The sequence below is a fragment of the Alosa sapidissima genome, chromosome 16, assembly GCF_018492685.1.
Source record: "Alosa sapidissima isolate fAloSap1 chromosome 16, fAloSap1.pri, whole genome shotgun sequence".
NCBI classification, from domain to species: Eukaryota; Metazoa; Chordata; class Actinopteri; order Clupeiformes; family Clupeidae; genus Alosa; species Alosa sapidissima.
In genome coordinates this window covers 11,286,833-11,305,478 of record NC_055972.1, presented here as the reverse complement: position 1 = coordinate 11,305,478, position 18,646 = coordinate 11,286,833, and the positions used below count along the sequence as shown (strand labels likewise).

Sequence of the window (18,646 nt, the reverse complement as noted above, 5' to 3'; positions counted from 1 at the left end):
ATAGTTATGAGAATTTTCATTCTGATCTGAAAAAAGCACCAAAGCGACTGAGAAAAACTGTAATATCAAGGATAAGAAGGTAACTGGAGCAAAGAAACTGTGTGTGTGTGTGTGTGTGTGTGTGTGTGTGTGTCACGAGCCATTTAGCTGTTTAAGATAAATTGGGCATTGAACATACTGTATGGATCACAGAAGAGCCAAACAAGTACACTCCAAATTACTGTGCCAATTACTAAGAAAGTCTATCATACTAAAGAAGAGTTTTAGAGCAGTACTTAATAGCATTAGCTTCACTTGATTAACTACTGTAGGTCAATTTTGTAAACTGTAGTAGTTTGTTGTTAGTCGAGTGGACTGGTAAAACAAGGTGCGTAAGCATGGTATTTATAGGAACTTTGTTTACTGTGTGGAAGAAACTAAACAAACAAACAAAACAGTGTAGTGACAGAGAATAAGGTTCATCTTTGGTCATCTCCATCATAAGCAAGGCATTTTCATTGCACATCAGCAACAGACATACCTTAGAACTATGAACACTATGAAAATGCCAAAACAATCGCAGGGAGCTGAACACTTAAATTTGACGGGTCATTTTTGCCACCTCTATTGAGTCCACTGAAACAGTGATGAGGACTTTAAGAGTTTAGTAAATCACCAAACAAACAGCTTCTTACAACACAACACACATAAATTAACACAAGGATCAAAAGACTTCAAGGATGAAGCAGTAGGTTCAGTACAACAATGTCACATGATCATTCTTCAGCGGTTTCAAATGTCTGATGTTGATTGGCATCAATTCATTAGGAATAATACACCCAAATGCCAAACCTCTTTGAGTTCCACTGTGTTTTGCAAGCCAAGGCCTAGGTTCCTATAGTTTCACTGGCAGCATGATTACAAGTAGTGGCAAATACACACAGTTCCATATAACAGATATAGCTGCTGTGTCTGTAATGAATATTGCATAATGTAAATGTGATTAAAGTAAGGTCATTTAAAAATACTTTGTTTCCAGGATGAATAAACTACCAATAATCTGCAGCATGTTATCCACACAGAAAGCAACTTTTAACTCTATGGTATGATCATTGTCCGAGACAGACATGCAAGCCACCGGTCACATCATGCTTGTACACTCAAACACACTTCAAGCAAGTGACTCGGCATACAGCACAGTCTTGATTATTTGCCTTCCAAAGATAAAAACGGTGATGGGCATATTATCCAAGGGGTCATGTGTCAATGTCACATTTTGTACTAATGCATATGCAAAATATCAGACAAAACATTCAGTCATCATTAAAATAGATATGTATATTATGAATATATTCCGCCTTCAAATAAATTAAATATGCAATGATTCACAAATATACAATGGAAAACAAATGGCCACTATGATAAATACCATAAATAAACATACTGGCCACTGTGATGCATCATTGAAATCAAGTATTTAAAGGATCTAGTTCAGTAAAACAAAAAACAAACAAAAAAAAACATACAGATGGCAACAGTTTCCTTTCAGTGAGAGGAAAGCAGAAGAGACAGACGAGAGCGCTAGCATGGCCAACAGAAACATACACACAAAAGCCCAAGGTCGTTTCCAAGCCAACGTAAAATACTCCCAGTGACCTTCAACAACCTCAGGTCATGATGAAAGTGGACGGTGACATGCCTCCCGTTTGCATCACAGGATGATGTCATAGACTCGGCCCACCCGACTCAACCACTCCCGGACGGCCTGCCGCACTTTGGGGTCGGTCACGTGGCAGGTGAGCTGACTTATGCAGGGAAACACGGCAGCCTGCAGTGCGATGAACGTGGGGTCAGGCAGAAGCTGGATCTGGTTCAGGACCGTCAGGACCATGTTGGTCCACGCCTGTCCAATCAACAAGGTAAGAGAGACAGATCATTTTCTCATATCATGTCATTTTATTTGATCTGTATGGAATTAAAAAACTGAACTACTTTTAAAATGAGCTGTAAAGCAAACAAGCAGATAAAAACAGCCCCCTGACCCAGCCCACCTGGATCTGTGCCTCTGCGTCTCTGAGGGAGATGTTGTGAGAGCTGGCCATGGAGCCCGAGCGTGGCCTCTTCTCCTGCCTCAGCACCTCGGGCCCCGCGCTGAACGAGTGCCTCATGGGGCCCTGGTCCACCAGCTGCTGGGGCCTCTGGGGCCCGGGGGACTCGGGCTCCCGCAGCGAGCCCACCTCAGTCCTCCTCTCGCCGGGCTTGGCCTCCCGGGCGAAGGCCGGGTGCGAATGGGAGATGGGGTGGCCCTGCTGCTGCTGCTGCTGTTTGCGGCGCTTGTACTCGATCATGAGCTTGGTGATGGTGCGGTCGGTGGCGATGGTGTAGAGTTTGTTGCCGGCGCTCTCCCACCACTCCTTCTTGCGGCCGGTGGAGTCACTGTGCTCCCTCGGCCCTCGCGCCCCCTGCTGGTGGGGCAGGCTGCTGCCGGAGACGCCCGCCGAGGACGGTGGCGGCACCGCGGGTGGCGTCTGCAGCGCGGGCTCTTCGCCCGGCGTCTCCACCGCGGGCTGGCAACGGAAACCGTCTTCAGACGGCGTGCCCCGGCCCGAGGGCCCCCCCGTGGTGGAAGGGGTGGGCGTGGAGCTTTCGGAGGGGAAGAGGGGGAGGAAGAAGAGTGGGTCGCCGCCACGGTGGCCCAGCACGGGCTCCTCGCCGCCGATGGCCCCCAAGCTGCTCTCCAGGTCCAGGTGCATCTGGATGTAGTTGTTGCTCAGGTCCATGCACAGCTTGTGGAGACGCTTGACCAGCCAGGCCCAGTCCACGCCGCTGGCCGGCTGTGAGCTCAGGGACGGGATGGTGGCGCGCCACTGCCGCTTGTCTTTACCCCGCGGCGGGCTCACCTGTGGAGGCAATATGATGGAAGGAGGGATGCATTCCATTTAAATTTTATATGTCAAAATGATATATTATGTAAGATATCAGAGGAGATTTCTTGATATTGAGAAGTAGGATTTGTCTGTGTTTTTCCTAGCAGGGATGAGTTCATGTGAGAAAAAATACATTCACAATATATTCACAATACATTCACAATACATTCACAATACATTCACAATACATTCACAATACATTCACAATATATTCACAATATATTCACAATACTTATTTTATTCATTCATGCAATATTGTTTTTTTTCTTTACCTGCGCAGTCTCTTCAAAGATGTCTTCGTCCTCTGAGGAGCAGGGCTGGGATGAGTCTGAGCTGCCCTCCTCTTCCTCTCCCAGAATCCTTTTCACCTGCTCCACTGTGATGTTCTCCTGATTTGTCAGTGTAGCACAAAGCAGGGCCTGGGGGTTGTAACAGAATGATTTTAAATTACAAATCACAAAATCAGTTACATATATTATGAATAAAGAGGTTATGCAAATCAGATGAATTTGAAAAACACTTCAACAAGAATTTAGGTGACATCTCAGGTGGAAACCTGAACTATGTTTTTACTTCTGAATGCAACAGATTGGAATGAATAATAAAAAAAAAAATTGCCTTATGCTAGGATTCAATAATTACACTTAAAACAAATGTGTTGAAAACTACACAACTTGCGTTGTTTTAACACATGTCTGTGTCCAGATAAGGACAACACAGTTTGTGTTGTTTCCTTTTGTATTTGTTACTCAATATTTGTCGAAAATAACGCAACTTCCGTTGAACACAACATCTCTCTGTGTCCAGATAAGGACAATACATTTGTTTTAAGAGTGTGTAGTTTATCTACAGAATGCAAACATTACAAGGCCCTTGACCTGGAAGTAGATGTTGAAACTCATGGCTGACTGGCGATACAGGTTGGCCGCCCCGCTGACTCCAGACACCTTCATCAGCAGGTACTTGAGACCGGGCCGCGTGTCAAAGTCACGGGCCGTCTGGTACGAGTCCAGCAGCAAGTCGAAGATGATGGCCAGGTTCTGCATGGAGATGTAACGAAGGAACCCGGCGGGACGCGGTTCGGAGACGGGCGTGTTGCTCTCCTGGCTGTCCCCGCCAGTGCCTTTGACAAACTCCTCCAGCAGGATGTCATATAGGTTCTGTAGGAGAACCTGATGGGACAGAAGACTCACCACGATGGTTCTAAAAGGGATCCTGTGTGAAGAACGCAACAAAAGGGGAGATAAGAGTTGGGCCTCTCAGTCACTCTCTATCCACAATTTCATATGATGTGATCTATGGAAGGATCATACTGTAGATTGCTTTGAATATGCTTTGGTAAAAAGGAACGCTCTAATTCAGCTGTTCGTGATGACTCTTGAAGGTCTATTCTAATGTAGCGGTCAGACTATTGGGACTGGGCACCATTTTGGCCAGCTTTTTACGATGTCTCCCACATGTCACCAGACCCAAGAACAAGTCATGCTTAAGGCACCTTTCTAATCCATTCATTCATCCATCCATCTAAATATATTTCTTATATGGTAATACAAATGTGCATTCTGTTTGTAACGAAAATTGAAAATTCTGTTTCCAATTTTGGAATTGAATTCCATTTTCCATTTCTGCAATATGAAGCCTCCACATGCAATGCCAACACACAACGACAGAAGTGTTGTTCCTCAGTTCCGGTTAGGTTGCATGAGTTTGTTCTTACCCAATTTTTCTGTTGGAGGTCCAGCATGAAAGAAAGAGACGCGTAAATGGGACAACAGTCTAAAGTTTACAAAGGTGCAGTGTTTACCAGCTATCACAACTATACTATTAGCACTACTGATACTAGTCTGCAATACACTTTCTACAGCTTTAGTTAGTTCTGCACAATTAATTATGCTGTCAATAAAGTTGACACGTTTCTGAAAAAAGATAACCATTATGGGGATCTACCAACAAGCAGCAGCAAACAGCAGCATCTCTTTTTGCTGCGTGAGTGGTAAACATAAACTAAAAATACTAATAAAGAAAAGACTTTCATTATGGAACCTTGCTTTTTAACCGTCTTTGGTTTAGTGTTTGGGACTCGCAAAAGAAAAGCAAATGTATGTATTAGGTATGAGCTACACCAGGCGCGTAACTGAAGCGTTCCGTTCGCGACGCGTAAAAACATGAACTTGCCTACTGATGATTAAAGTTCTCCAGAAAAGAAACTGTTGCCCAATATCAATGAGAACATGCCAGAATCACAATAATGAGGAACATTGCCCAGCAACATTTCTCAAAAAGTTGCCCCATGTATCATCAGCTTAAGGCTTTAACTTTAACATAAAGTGTAATGCTGCTAGGAGTTGTATTCAGATAATGCTGCTAGGAGTTGAATTCTGTAAACCCCACCTCTTCTGTGTGTGTCCATTAGAGTGCTGGTCTGGAGGCAACTCTATGATAAGGACACAAGACTGAGCATGCTCAAAGCCCTCCTTGTTGCTGGGCGTTTTGGGTGAACACTGAGTATCAAGCATGAAGACCTGAGGGAGAGAGAGACAGAAGGAAAGAAGAGAAAGATAGAGAGTAGCATTAACGAGGACATATCAAGGATTGAGAGAGAAGTCCCACCCAGCAGGTTGAGTGGCATGGCTGTGTTTGGGGGGGGAGAGTCAAGTCAAGTCACGTTTATTTATATAGAGCATTTATAAAGTGCAACCCAAAGAGTGAATTGGATGCCCACCTGTTGGGCCATGGCACGGATCCTCCAGTACTCCGCCTCGGCTGAGGGAGAGTGGGATGGGGCTGCTACCTTCACCTCACACGCATCGCCTGAAAAACTGTCCGACCCACTCCGAAAACATGCCAGAAGGTTCTACAGGACACACAAGGACAATATTAATAGAAGGGGATAACATTTGTTAGTAAATAAAATTGTTGTTTGTTGGTTTTGAGTGTACGTACAGCCAGACACCCAGCTGTGGTGGGACATTCATAACTACCCCTCTCTAGCTCCTTTCTGGCTTAGATAAGCACCCATTACTAATAAAACTTCTGCACAGACCATCCATTAGTTAAAATGTACCACCACATACCAGTAGTTGTCTACTATTTAATGACAGCCAGCTGTTGGGGTATAATGGAATCCCATCCAAATAACATTTCATATATCATCCATATTACATAAGCAAGACTATTTAAAACAGTATAGCATTAAAACATTGTAATGATGTTTGTACATACATTTAATCTCAAGTTTGCACACACATCTACTCGGATCAGGCATGGGGACTAAACCTACTCCTACAAAAAATTTTAAGTTGGAGTTCAAACCTAAACATGAATGTTCACATCTCATATAATGTGAAGGCACAATATGCCTCCTACATCAGCAAATCTCTCACTTGGTTTGTCTCTTCAAAATGCAACAGCCCTAAGCTCTAACAGAAGATTACAAGTCCGTATGTGTGAATTTTGACAGGCTTGACACAAACGTATCAACATTTAGCAAAGTTATCACGCACGAGAAAGCACCCATTATCCATGTCAAGACTTTAGACTGCAAGATTCAGCAGAACGTCTGTTATGTAACAAAATTGCACACTCTTGTCTGGCAGTGCTATGTTTGACACGATGCCTGATGATTTATGAAGGTTAAGTTTAGTGTTTAAAGGGTAGCAGATATAGCTGTGTTACCTTGACAGGCTCCAGAGTGGCAGAGAAGGCATCTTGTAACGCACAGCAGGCTAGACGCCACATCTCTTCAGTAAAGACGGGCCCGGCAGTCACCAAAACATACCTGCCGTTCACCATGTAACATGTTACTAGACACATGACATAAACAACTCCAAATGTGGATACAAAAACGAGTTACTCAAAGCAGACAGAAAACAAAAGCATGTGCACTGATGTCTATGTCTATGTCTTTAGCTCAGGGGTGGGCAAACTGCGGCCCGCGGGCCGGATCCGGCCCCCCAAGCACTTTCATCCGGCCCGCCGAGCATTTCATTTGGTTATCAGGCTGCTCGCTATTTTTTTCCTGCGATAGAGACGACGTTGGTTAGCTTTACTGCAAACTGCTTTTCACTCTCCTTAGAGAACATTATGTCAATGTCAAAACATCATGTTAAATAGAGATAACATCATGTTAAACTAAGTTAACTCTTAGTTATCTCCTTTGCAGCAGATCTAACGTGAACATTATGCGATCCATTTAATTGGGAACGCGTCTGCACTCACGAGAGGGACAGAGAGCCGCAGGTTCCAGTTGGCTTGTCATTGTTGATAATTGATATCTCCTTCTTATAAGAAAGTTTTAAAAGGAAATCATGAAGGCAACAGTAGTTCCCACTACTGACCATTTAAAAACTGTGAGAGGGCCCAGCTGTAGGTACAGCACTAGCCATAGCGGCAGGCAGAAGATCATTGAGAAATAAACGTGAATTAAAGCGACAGTGCACAATTTATACATTTGTTAAACAGCATAAAATTAGCAGCATTTTTAAGCAATTCATATTTTAAAACAAATACGTTTCATACTAAATTATAGGCTATAAAAAATGTATTTTTTATGTGTGTGTCGTGGGGGGAGGGGGAGGGGGTTGTTTTGCGGCCCGTCGGCCAGTTTTCAAAACCCAATGTGGCCCTTGAGCCAAAAAGTTTGCCCACCCCTTAGCTTCTTATTTTTGTTTGGTGTCGTCTTGTCTGTTGTATTGTAGAGCACACTGGGGGCAGCCTTGGCCTACTGGTTAGCGCTTCGGACCTGTAACCGGAGGGTTGCCGGTTCGAACCCCGACCAGTAGGCACGGCTGAAGTGCCCTTGAGCAAGGCACCTAACCCCTCACTGCTCCCCGAGCGCAGCTGTTGATGCAGGCAGCTCACTGCACCAGGATTAGTCAGTGCTTCACCTCACACTGTGTGTACACTGTGTGCTGTGTGTGTTTCACTAATTCACGGATTGAGATAAATGCAGAGACCAAATTTCCCTCACAGGATCAAAACAGTATATATACTTATACATACTATACTTATACTAAGTATTGAATCTTGAATCTTGCACTGACACATTTACAACCTTCATCCAGCCAAGCAGTACATCAACATAGACAACTGTGTGCATCAAGTCAAAATAAGGCAGGACTGGATAGTAGAGTTCAACAGCAGTGTAGCAGGGAAGCTACAGTGGGCACATAACTGAAGCGTTTCATTCACAATGCGTAAAAAACATTTTAGAAGACTGGTCTATTTTTTCTGCCCGTATGCGCTGCTGTTACATCTGGTGTAGTTACTTCAATCGATTACAGTGGAAGATAATTGTTGCAGAAGACGCAATGCGAATGAAACGCTTCAGTCACGCGCCAGGTGTACGTAGCTTAGCTGACGTGTCACCAGGAGTTTACCTGATGCAGGAGCAGCCTACTCTAGAGATGGTCTCTGCAGGCTCAGCCACACAGGACACCAGCAGCTTAAACAGGTCCTTCAGCATCAGGTTGATCAGACTCTCATAGCCAATGTCTATGGAACAGCATGGAGCAAAGTCGACATATCAAGATCAAGGCTTCTATACCATCCACCAATGCTACAAAACCACAATGGTTCCAGAAACCTGAGGTGTCCACATGTGATCATTTCCTCAGCATCCTAAAAGATTTGCACATAATACTTAAAAATTAATGAGTAAAATATACCTCTAGGTTAATAACCAATCCACTGTGACAAGAGTGCTACAATGTGGACCAAAAATACATATAAAACTGCAGGGAACCTTACAGTAAGATGATTTGCACCTAGAATGCTGTTTGTCATTAGAACTACATACTGTAGCTAACTCGCAATAGTTAGCAGTAGTAACTCTTAGTACGGTGGCGTAGCTCCACTGGTAGCTACTCACAGGGCCGTGAGTGGGCTGAACGTACCTGAGTGGATGAAGCTCTGGATATGCTCCACCACCAGCTCACACGAGAGCCCGATGGCGTGCTTAAAGTTCGCCGCCGCTATGTCCCAGTAGGAGTGGTCGCCATGGCTACGCTGCAGCCACAGCGACATCACCGGCAGGAGAAGCTGGATGACAGAGAATATGGCAAAGCCTGGGCCTGAGAGAGAGAGAGAGAGGGAGAAAAAAAAAGAACAAAACAAAGAAAGAGAATAAAAAAAGAAGAAATAAGGGAAGGAATAAAGGAAAGCACTATGAAGATGAGACAAATGATTAAAAAGAAAAACGTTCTTAGGGAGTGTCTCTTCTCTGTGGCTTTTCACATTGTCAAGTCAAGTCAAGTCGGCTTTTATTGTCAATTTCTTTACATGCACTGGTCATACAAAGAATTGAAATTTCGTTTCTTACTTTCCCATGCAGACATAGACATACTTTAAATACAGACATAGACATACTTTAGACATAGACATGGCCATAGACAATAAACATTAAATTAAAGTGCGAGACTGAAATATAGAACATGTATGTATCAAAAATAGAAATATAGGACATATATCAAAAAAAAAATAGAGGTAGTTGTGTTGTATATTTATATAGTCTTAACAGTTACATGAAGTTTAAACTTGTGCTTGTGTGACCTGTATATTTACATTGATATGCAGTAATTTTAAGTATGGCTACAAGACACTGATTGGCATGAGCGGTCTCTGGTACCTGGGATCCTGGTGATGTCTCGGAGCAGCTGGAACAGCAGGTCCAGGGTGGGAGGTTGGTGCTGTCGCGGGCAATTGGACACGGCAGCCGTCAGCTGCTCCAACAGCAGGATCCACACCTGAATCAGGCCTGCAACACACACGCATTATGGATCTGAGGTTGAATTTACTGTACGTGTGCATGCACCTACTGTATTCACCATCAACATTCTTTGGATTAACTTGCATACAGATCCCAATGCCTATAATGTTTGGTCTCTTTTGATTAGTTTACAGTGCATACTGTACACATTCAATTGCCAGCTAATATGAGTATTTGGTTTGGTATTTGGTTATTTTGGCTTGGGACATTTATAGCAGCAACAAAGAAATTTCAGCATTCTCCATCTGACAGAAAACTTCTTTTTTATTAGGCAGTCTCTAATGTTTCCCATGTACTCTCTTTCCTGACTATGACAATGCAACAGACAGTGCTGCACCTGTGTCGTCGTCAAACTCGGCCAGGACGCAGTCCATGCCGTCCCCGCTGCTGACCGAGCGCTCCTGTGCCCGCATGGGCAGGCTCGCCAGCCGTGCCCCCAGGAACACCGGCTTGGAAGGCATCTTGTAGATTTTGGCGAGCAGCTGAGGACACGGAGCCACACACATGCACACACACACACACGCACAACAGATGGTGGTGTTGAAAAAGAAGTTTGCCCACAGGTGTTTGTACAGCTTATGAGATGTGATTGCATTGACTTTATTTGGTAACAACGAGCCTGTTCCACATCGCTACATAATAAGGGACAAAACAACATTCAACAGGTCAAAAGTTTTCACTCAGCTTTTTAGTGTACATTCAAATTTTTATGATTGTGACCTTAGGGCACTGCCGTTAGAGCTCAAAGTTCAGTCATTCCTCCCTGAATATGCAATGGATGATAATATATTGTGGGGACATTTCCAGTATTTAGATGTTTAATGATTACTGGGGTTGTCGTTGTCCAACTGGCTACACTTTAAAGAAATGTAGATATTAAAAGGATGATGTCGGCAATTTTGATTTATGACCTCTGAGGTCTACCTTCCTTAGCGAGTCAGAGGTAATAACAGCTTATCTCTTATAATGTGCCTCTCGCTTAAATCTTTTTTTTTAATTTAATTTTTTTTTATACGAGGCATCACTACACGTCATGTGCCATCTCTAACGTCTTGCTCTGATAGCACCACATCCAGATACAGTTAGCTAACATAAACACTAGATGTATAAGCTTAAAGCAGTAGGTTGCATCACATACTGTACGCTAGTGGACAGTGTTTGACAGCTTGCGTGAGCACATGCCAAGTAGCTTACTTTTAAGTAATATCACGAGCTCCTGTCAAAATCTAGCAGTGGGCCGCCTAACTACACACAAGAAAAAGGCTATGAAACAAAATCAACAATATATTTTACACAATAACTTTGCTAATGAGATAACTGGCATTTATTTGAAATGTTATCAGCAAAGTTGTAATGTGAAAACTTTATTACACGGTGTTCTGAATAACATGACATGACATTAATTTTTCATGTGCATGAGGCCCATAATGAATGAATATGAAGATCATGCTAAAAGTTAGCTGGAAAAAACATAAATATGTAGGTCAGGATAGGACAGGGCAAAACCTAAAATGAACTAAAGGTCACTGCCAAACTTTCCTCAGTTGACCCTGATTTTGTGTAGAATCCATTTTTGCTTGGGACGTTTTTGTATCACGCATAGTTAGTGTTACACATATTAGTTTGCATACTAGAATAAATTAGCAGATATAAATATATCTCAAAGACATGTATCGATAATTTGACTGAATGCAAAATGTTTTCATGTTAACCAAAGAACTCTGGCTCTGTCTACCTAGTCAAATGATCAATACATTTCTTTGAGATATATTTGTATATTTTTATACATTTCTTTGAGATATATTTTGTGCCAATTTATTCAAATATGCAAAGTATCTCATTAAGTATGCATGATACAAGAATGTCCCAATCAGAAATGGATCCCATGCAAAAAAGTACTACTGTATAAGATCAACTGAGAAAAGTTTGGTAGTGACTTTAATCAGATCATTGTACGTTTTGCCCTGTCTTTTAGGTCCCAATTGTTACTATTATGAATAATTAATGGATGATGATAAACTGAACCGCACATTTATGATCATGCTATAAAAACAGAGATAATCACTTGTATTGTCTTCTGTATATGGCTGTGGGTGTTTTAGCCTTTTGTATTGTGCAACTGCTGCAAAATGTACCTCAGAGCACTTCCTCAGGTAGTCCAGGGCTGGCAGACACAGGTCCGTGGAGCTGTAGCCCATCACATGCACACAGTCTCCAATCTCTTTATAGTCCACCTCTCCTACGGCCGAGAACACAGATATCTTATCTAGCTTTGGCAAGAGGACACATTTGAGTGATGCGATGGCTTTTCACATGAACCCTGATTATGGTCTGGGGCCACCATCACCATTAGCAACTGCAATACAAATTGATGGACATTACATAACTCAATGTAGGAAACGGGAAGCTAAATGGTATGTCAATGGCTATTTCAGATGTATACAGATGAAATATTAAAAAACATACAAATATTTTAATTTTTTAAACTGTCTTACCCAACCCCTTGACAAACTTCATAAGGCACATGATGTAGTCTGTTGCTGCATTGGCAAACACTTGAATGTTGTCTGTGTTGATGAAGGCCTCAAAGACATCAAACACGGGGGCCTGGGATTTCCCTGCAGTGTCAATGATAAAATAACCACAAATAAATTATCATATAGTTTACTTATGATCCAGTTCACTTATGATGTTTTTAAGAACAAAATGAATTGTATGCACTAATTGTGTACGAATTTAGCATTATAGTAATTTAGTTTATATTTCTAATACATGCTGAAAGTTTTTCTTCCACACCCACACAAGGTGCAGTTCTTTGAAATGACCCAGCAGTGTGCTACTTTGGGCAGGCTCGACTCACCCATGGAGTACTCCCCGATCAGGTAGTTTTTGGTGTCGGTCTTGCCCCCATGGACTGTCCTCAGGGCACTGAAGAGGGGCCTCCAGCCTGACTGGATCTGGGGGGAGCACATCTCCACCAGCTCCCCGATGGAGGTCACCACCTGTGGGCCGCAGAAAACACAAAAGCACAGGGCAGGGGTGGGGTTGGGGGTTACTCAGCCATTTCTGTGCAGTATTACAGACAGGTGAAGGTGAGGTGAAGTAGTACACATCCAAGTCAGTAGGATAAACAATCACGATTTAAATATAAAGAAACGTATGTTTAATTTTAACAACAGCAAATGGATTGCAGTGTTCCATATGAACATAATCATACTAGCAAGAGGAGAAGTCAAGGTCACATTTTTTGAATATTTTATCAGTGTCGGCAGAAACAAGCCAATCAACAATTATTGCATTATTGTTGCATTGGTGCAATATTGCAATATTGCACCAATAACTGCATTTCGTTGTCTGCACAATGACAATAAAGTTGAATCTAATCTAATCTAAAATTAACCAGTGCCTTCTATCTATGGACATTCAAAGAACATACTATGAAACGATGGTTACGTATGTAACCGCGGTTCTATGAATTTCGGATGACCGCCAGAGGCGGTGCTTTCAGCACCTGGATGTCCCTCACATACGCATGTAGGTCGAGTGTTTGTTTTACCAACAAAGTCACCTGTGACCGGGGTGACGTATGACGCGGCGTCATGCACTTAAGGTGCTTTCACCCCGGAAGTGACCTCTTGGCAATCTTCTCGTCCCCCCTCCGAGTGACTGCCAAGCTCTGGCGGTCATCCGAAATTCATAGAACCGCGGTTACATACGTAACCATCGTTCTATTTCCATTTCTAGGCGGTGCTTTCAGCACCTGGATGACACATACCAACAAGGTCACGAGGAGGAGAACTTACCTTTTCGACCACCTAATGGCTTAAGAGAGTAGCGGTGACTAGCGGGTTACTTGCAGCCACGTTAACTCTGTAGAATCTTGCGAATGTGCAAGATGATGCCCATGATGCCGCCGCACAAATGTCGGACAGTGGCACCCCCCTTAGGGCCGCCCATGATGTCGCCACACTCCGGGTTGAGTGGCCGTGGACGGAGGCTGGGATTGGTAGGCCCCTGCGGTCATAGGCCTTGTAGATAGCCTCGACAATCCACCCGGACAGTCGTTGTTTTGACCCGTCTTGGCCCTGAATGGCAGACAAAAAGTGATTCCGACCGCCGGAATCCAGTGGTTGACTGAATATATGCCCTTAGAGCCCGGACTGGGCACAGCAAGGTTGTGTGTCCCTGCTGTCCATCCTCCCCAGTTGGAGGATCAAACGCGGCTAAATGGAGGGGTTGATTTACAAACGAAGAGAAGAAAGTCTTCGGTAAAAAGGATGGGTTAGGCCACAATGTGACCTCCGTTTCTCCCGGGGCCCATTGGAGGCACTCACGGCTGATTGATAGAGCGTGTAACTCCCCACCCTCTTTGCTGATGCCATGGCCAACAGAAAGGCAGTCTTCAACGATACCCATTTATCCTCTGTGTTCAAATGGGTGCCGGCACAGTGCCTCCAACACCAATGGTAGGTCCCAGGAAGGCGTCTGGCTCCGCTGTGGCGGCCTGAGTCGCTGTGTCCCCCTCAGGAAACGCGTCACCAGTGTATGGGAGCCCACGGTGACGCCATCCACCTTGTTGTGGCTGGCAGATATTGCTGCGGCATAAACCCGGATGGTGGCTGCCGCCAGGCCCCCGTCGAAACGAGACTGCAAGAATCCGAGAATTGTCGGTACTGGACAACTGGTTGGCTCCTCCCCGCGGGCCCGGCACCATTCCACGAAGAGCTTCCACCTGTTCGCGTAGAGCGCGTTAGTGGAAGCCGCCCGTGAGTTGTTGATGGTATAAACAACTGCTGGGTCGCAAGCACCTAGCAGAGGCTCAGGCCCCTCAGTGGCCATACCCATAACTGTAGGCGCGCTGGATTCGGGTGCCAGATCCGTCCCCCCAGTTGTGAGAGGAGGTCCGCACGAATGGGGAGGCACCAAGGGCGTCTGACCAACAGCCCGTGCAACACTGGGAACCACAGCCTCCCGGGCCATCTGGGGGCTATCAGCAGCACCGTGTGGCCCTCCAGGGAGATCCTGTGGAGAATGGCACGAATCAGTGGAAGTGGGGGAAATGCGTACAAAAGCTGCTGGGGCCACTCGTGTGCCAGCGCATCCCGGCCTAAGGGGCTCGTTGCCTCTTCCAGGGAAAACCATAGGGGGCAGTGTGTAGAGCCTTGGGAGGCGAAAAGATCCACCTCTGCTCTGCCGTACCGCTGCCAGATGGCCTGCACCACCTCCGGGTGCAGCCTCCACTCCCCAGGATGAGGGCTCTGTCGGGACAAGAAGTCTGCTGCTGTGTTCCGAATGCCCGCTATATGCATTGCCCTCAGGCTCAGCAAGTGGGGGTAGGCCCAGGACAACAACTGGCGAACTAGTCTCAGGGATGACTGAGACCTTGTACTCCCCTGATGGTTTATGAGGTAAACCACTGCTGTGTTGTCCTCACAAGCACATGCCTCCCCGACAGCACAGGAAAGAAGTGCCTGAGGGCAAGGAGAACCGCCTGAAGCTCCAACACATTTATGTGTCGGCGCTGCTGTTGGGGGTCCCACGAGCCGCGAACAGCCCTGCACTGCCAAACCGCACCCCAACCTGTCAAAGAAGCGTCGGTCGTTACGACCTCCCTGCGGGAGGGTATGGCACCAAGGGGAACCCCGAGTCAAGTATGCCCGGCTCTTCCACGGTCGCATGCACTGAATACACCTGGCAGTGACTCTCACCAGCTTGTGCCTGTCGGCTCTTGGATCCAACCCCAGTCTGTTGATCCACATCTGGAGTGGTCTCAACAAGAGGAGGCCTAGGGGGACAACGGCAGCAGCTGCCGTGAGTGTGCCCAGTAGTACCTGGAAGGAACTGAAGGTTCGCACTTGGCCTCTCCTGAACTGTCCTGCCCGACTGAGGATGTCGTTCACCCGCTGGGGAGATGGGGTTGCCTGTCTCCTGCGAGAATCCAACTGGATACCAATGAACACTATACACGCTGACTGGGTGTCAACGTACTCTTCTCGAGATTTATCTTGAGTCCTAACCTGCCTAAGTGAGATATCAACCGAGCTAGGTCCCTGAGTGAATCTGACTCCGTCTGAGAAACTACCAACCAATCGTCCAGGTACGAGAGGATGAGCATACCTGTCTTCTGTAGTGGTGCCAGTGCTGCTGCCGCGAATCTTGTGAAAATCCGAGGGGCCAGTGATATTCCAAAGGGGAGGACCCTGAACTGGTAGGCCCTTCCCTCGAACGCAAAGCGCAGGAACTGCTGGTGATGTGGTGCAATTGGTATGTGAAAATAGAGATCCTTGAGATCGATTTTCGTGAACCAGACGTCTTTCCCGATGGTCTGGAGGACGTCTGCTGTGCGCAACATATGAAATTTTAAGGTCTTGAGGTATTTGTTTAACGACCTGAGATCCAATATGGGGCGAAGTCCACCCCCTTTTTTTGGGATTATGAAATACGTGGAGTAGAAGCCACTGTTCAGTGAACATGGCTCTACGGGCTCTATTGCTCCTTTGTCTAGAAGGGCCCTGACCTCCTGACGCAGGGCCAGTGCCTTGGCCTCGTCCCTTACCGTTGTCATCTTGACCCCTGTGAACCTTGGCGGTCGGCGTTTGAACTGAATGCTGTAGCCCTCTGATAGGGTGTCCAGCACCCAGGGGTCTGATGTTAGTGCTTCCCAGCTCAACAGCTGTTGGCTGGTGAAGCGACCGACCGCCGGGACGAAGCTGTCACTGCTTACCCGCTCGGAGCCGGAGGGGCGGCGGCCATATGTTGTGTCCTGCTGTGCCGGACGAGTGGTCTGTCTAGTGACGGGCCTGCGAAATCCCCCTGGTGGAGGTGGCCTTGACTGAGACACAGGCCGTGATATCACTTGGGCCCTGTCAGTCCCTGAGTAGGGTCTCTGCCGGTGAACAGGTGTGTGGTGTAAACTGGCAAATTGTTGCCTGACCTGTGTCGCCCGCAAACCGCGTTCCAGGGCCTGCTGCGCCGCAGGTCCGAACAGCTGTCCCAGCACAACCGGCAGAGAACGGAGGACCTCAGACAGTGAAGACTGGGCGAGCCATACCTGACGCCGCGCGAGTGTGAGGGAAGACATCACCCGCCCGAGTTCCCTTGACATATAGGCAAATGCCCGCAGCGAGGCTTCACTGAGGGTTTGCGCTGATGGGTCGACCCCAGGAGACTGGAGGATCTGGGAGAGGGCTAAAACAAAATGGGACATAGAATTTCCTATACGTGCCATCCGTGCCGCCGCGTCATAACTCTTCCCGAGCAGGTCGTCCGTCAGGCGACATTGTGGCCATGGGCAGCGCACGTCTGGTCTCAACGCCTCATCAGGCGAGAGGATCAAGCCCGCCAATGCGGGTTCTATACTAGGCATCTTGTCGAGGCCACAGCTGGATGCGCCCTGCATATTAGCTAGTGCCCTACAATCACTAGGGAGATGGGAAAAACGCCTTGGGTCTGCCCAACATCGCTGTAGCTCTTCCATAAAGGGGGCTGAAGGCGGGACACACAATGTAGTTGCAGTCGGGGTCTGCCTGAAAAAAGCACTCTGCGCATCTGCCTCCACGGGTGGTGCATCCACCCCTAGACGTGCTAGTGCTAACTGTATTGCTGGCCTTAGCCCCAGAGCCAGACCAGCACCCGTGCTACCCAGAGAACCACAATCCTCTAGGGAGTTGGAGTCAGAGTCGTAAGATACCAGCTCTGCCACGTCCCCAGCCCACTCATCCACCGTCCTTAGACTCTCCGAGGCTCTGATGGAAAGCACATCATCCTCAGAGACACTTACTGCTGGGGACAGTACAGGGGGCGGTGGGTCGTGTGTTGAAGCACTTGTAGCGGAACCGCTAGCTGGCTGTACATCAGGACGCTGCAAACCCTCCAGTAGTGCCTTTATCTGAGCGAATTCCGACGCCAAAAAATCCACTTTCTGGGCCAAGGGGTCTGACTTAGTGCGCTTAGGAGCACTCCCCGTCTGTAGGTCTAGCACGCTTGCTTGTCTGCGTCTCTGTAATCTAGGGGATAGGCCAGGATCCGCCTGTGCACAGGCCAATGGAGATCCTGCAGCTCCCTCTAGTTCGGCCAGTCTGGCGGCGCGGGCAGCTAAACTCAAACAACAACAGTCTACACAAGCCCTCTCCGTCAGCCCTTGTCTAAGGTGGTCTACACCAAGGCAACGGGGGCAGCGGTCGTGACCGTCATCAGGCTCCAGGGAGGATCACTCGGCGCACACCAAAAACATGCCGTCAGAAGATCAGCAATAATGCTGGGCTAACGTTAGCCAAATGAAATAACTGAACCCCGTCTCGAGTTCAATACAAGTTCAGATAGTAGCCTAGATTTTCGTAGGCTAGTAGCCTGCGAAAATCTGGTCGGAGGCTCCTAGGAATGCCGGCGAGGCCACCGATATCCTAGGCTAAGCCAGCTAACAGTTAACGAGAGGGCAAATTTCCTTCGACGTCAACCAAGAGCGAAACCACTCGTGGATGCGCAAACAAATTATAAACCCAAGCACTTACCTTGATGAAATATACAGCAATCGCAGTCTTAAGAGGGCGAAAACGCAGCTCCAACCCGTAAGGGTTACAAGACTCCTAGCGATTGACTCGAAACACCTACGTCCATACGAGAAGATTGCCAAGAGGTCACTTCCGGGGTGAAAGCACCTTAAGTGCATGACGCCGCGTCATACGTCACCCCGGTCACAAGTGACTTTGTTGGTAAAACAAACACTCGACCTACATGCGTATGTGATGGACATCCAGGTGCTGAAAGCACCGCCTCTGGCGGTCAGTAGAAATGAAATAGAACTCATTTCATTTTGTTTTACACTAATTCATTCAAACTTTCTTTACACTAATTCAACAAATGTTCTTTACAGATTCCTAGTGGCAAAGAGTTTCATTCACTTACTGTCTACATGTATTATTAATCTGCTAAACATGGATTACAGAGCTCTGCATCATACTGTACAGTCAAAGCA

At 46.4% G+C, this 18,646-nt stretch overlaps 1 protein-coding gene across 5 annotated transcripts in view; it reads right to left on the bottom strand.

Annotated features, from left to right (window-relative positions):
- Window positions 1–388: 388 nt before the first annotated feature.
- arfgef3 (ARFGEF family member 3) overlaps window positions 389–18,646 on the bottom strand; it is a 50,772-nt gene continuing 32,514 nt past the window's right edge. For 3 of the 5 annotated variants that reach the window (XM_042066748.1, XM_042066752.1, XM_042066750.1), the window contains exons 23-37: window positions 12,533–12,674; window positions 12,168–12,290; window positions 11,808–11,911; window positions 10,010–10,154; window positions 9,532–9,660; window positions 8,801–8,977; window positions 8,285–8,399; window positions 6,582–6,684; window positions 5,629–5,760; window positions 5,298–5,428; window positions 4,624–4,632; window positions 3,785–4,121; window positions 3,179–3,325; window positions 2,031–2,879; window positions 389–1,882 (exon numbers count right to left, since the gene is read on the bottom strand). In XM_042066748.1, the coding sequence (XP_041922682.1) occupies window positions 1,691–1,882; window positions 2,031–2,879; window positions 3,179–3,325; window positions 3,785–4,121; window positions 4,624–4,632; window positions 5,298–5,428; window positions 5,629–5,760; window positions 6,582–6,684; window positions 8,285–8,399; window positions 8,801–8,977; window positions 9,532–9,660; window positions 10,010–10,154; window positions 11,808–11,911; window positions 12,168–12,290; window positions 12,533–12,674 (2,835 nt within the window). In that variant the 3' untranslated portion in view covers window positions 389–1,690. The remainder of the gene's footprint in view (window positions 1,883–2,030; window positions 2,880–3,178; window positions 3,326–3,784; window positions 4,122–4,623; window positions 4,633–5,297; window positions 5,429–5,628; window positions 5,761–6,581; window positions 6,685–8,284; window positions 8,400–8,800; window positions 8,978–9,531; window positions 9,661–10,009; window positions 10,155–11,807; window positions 11,912–12,167; window positions 12,291–12,532; window positions 12,675–18,646) is intronic. The other 2 variants (XM_042066749.1, XM_042066753.1) reach the window with 1 other exon arrangement.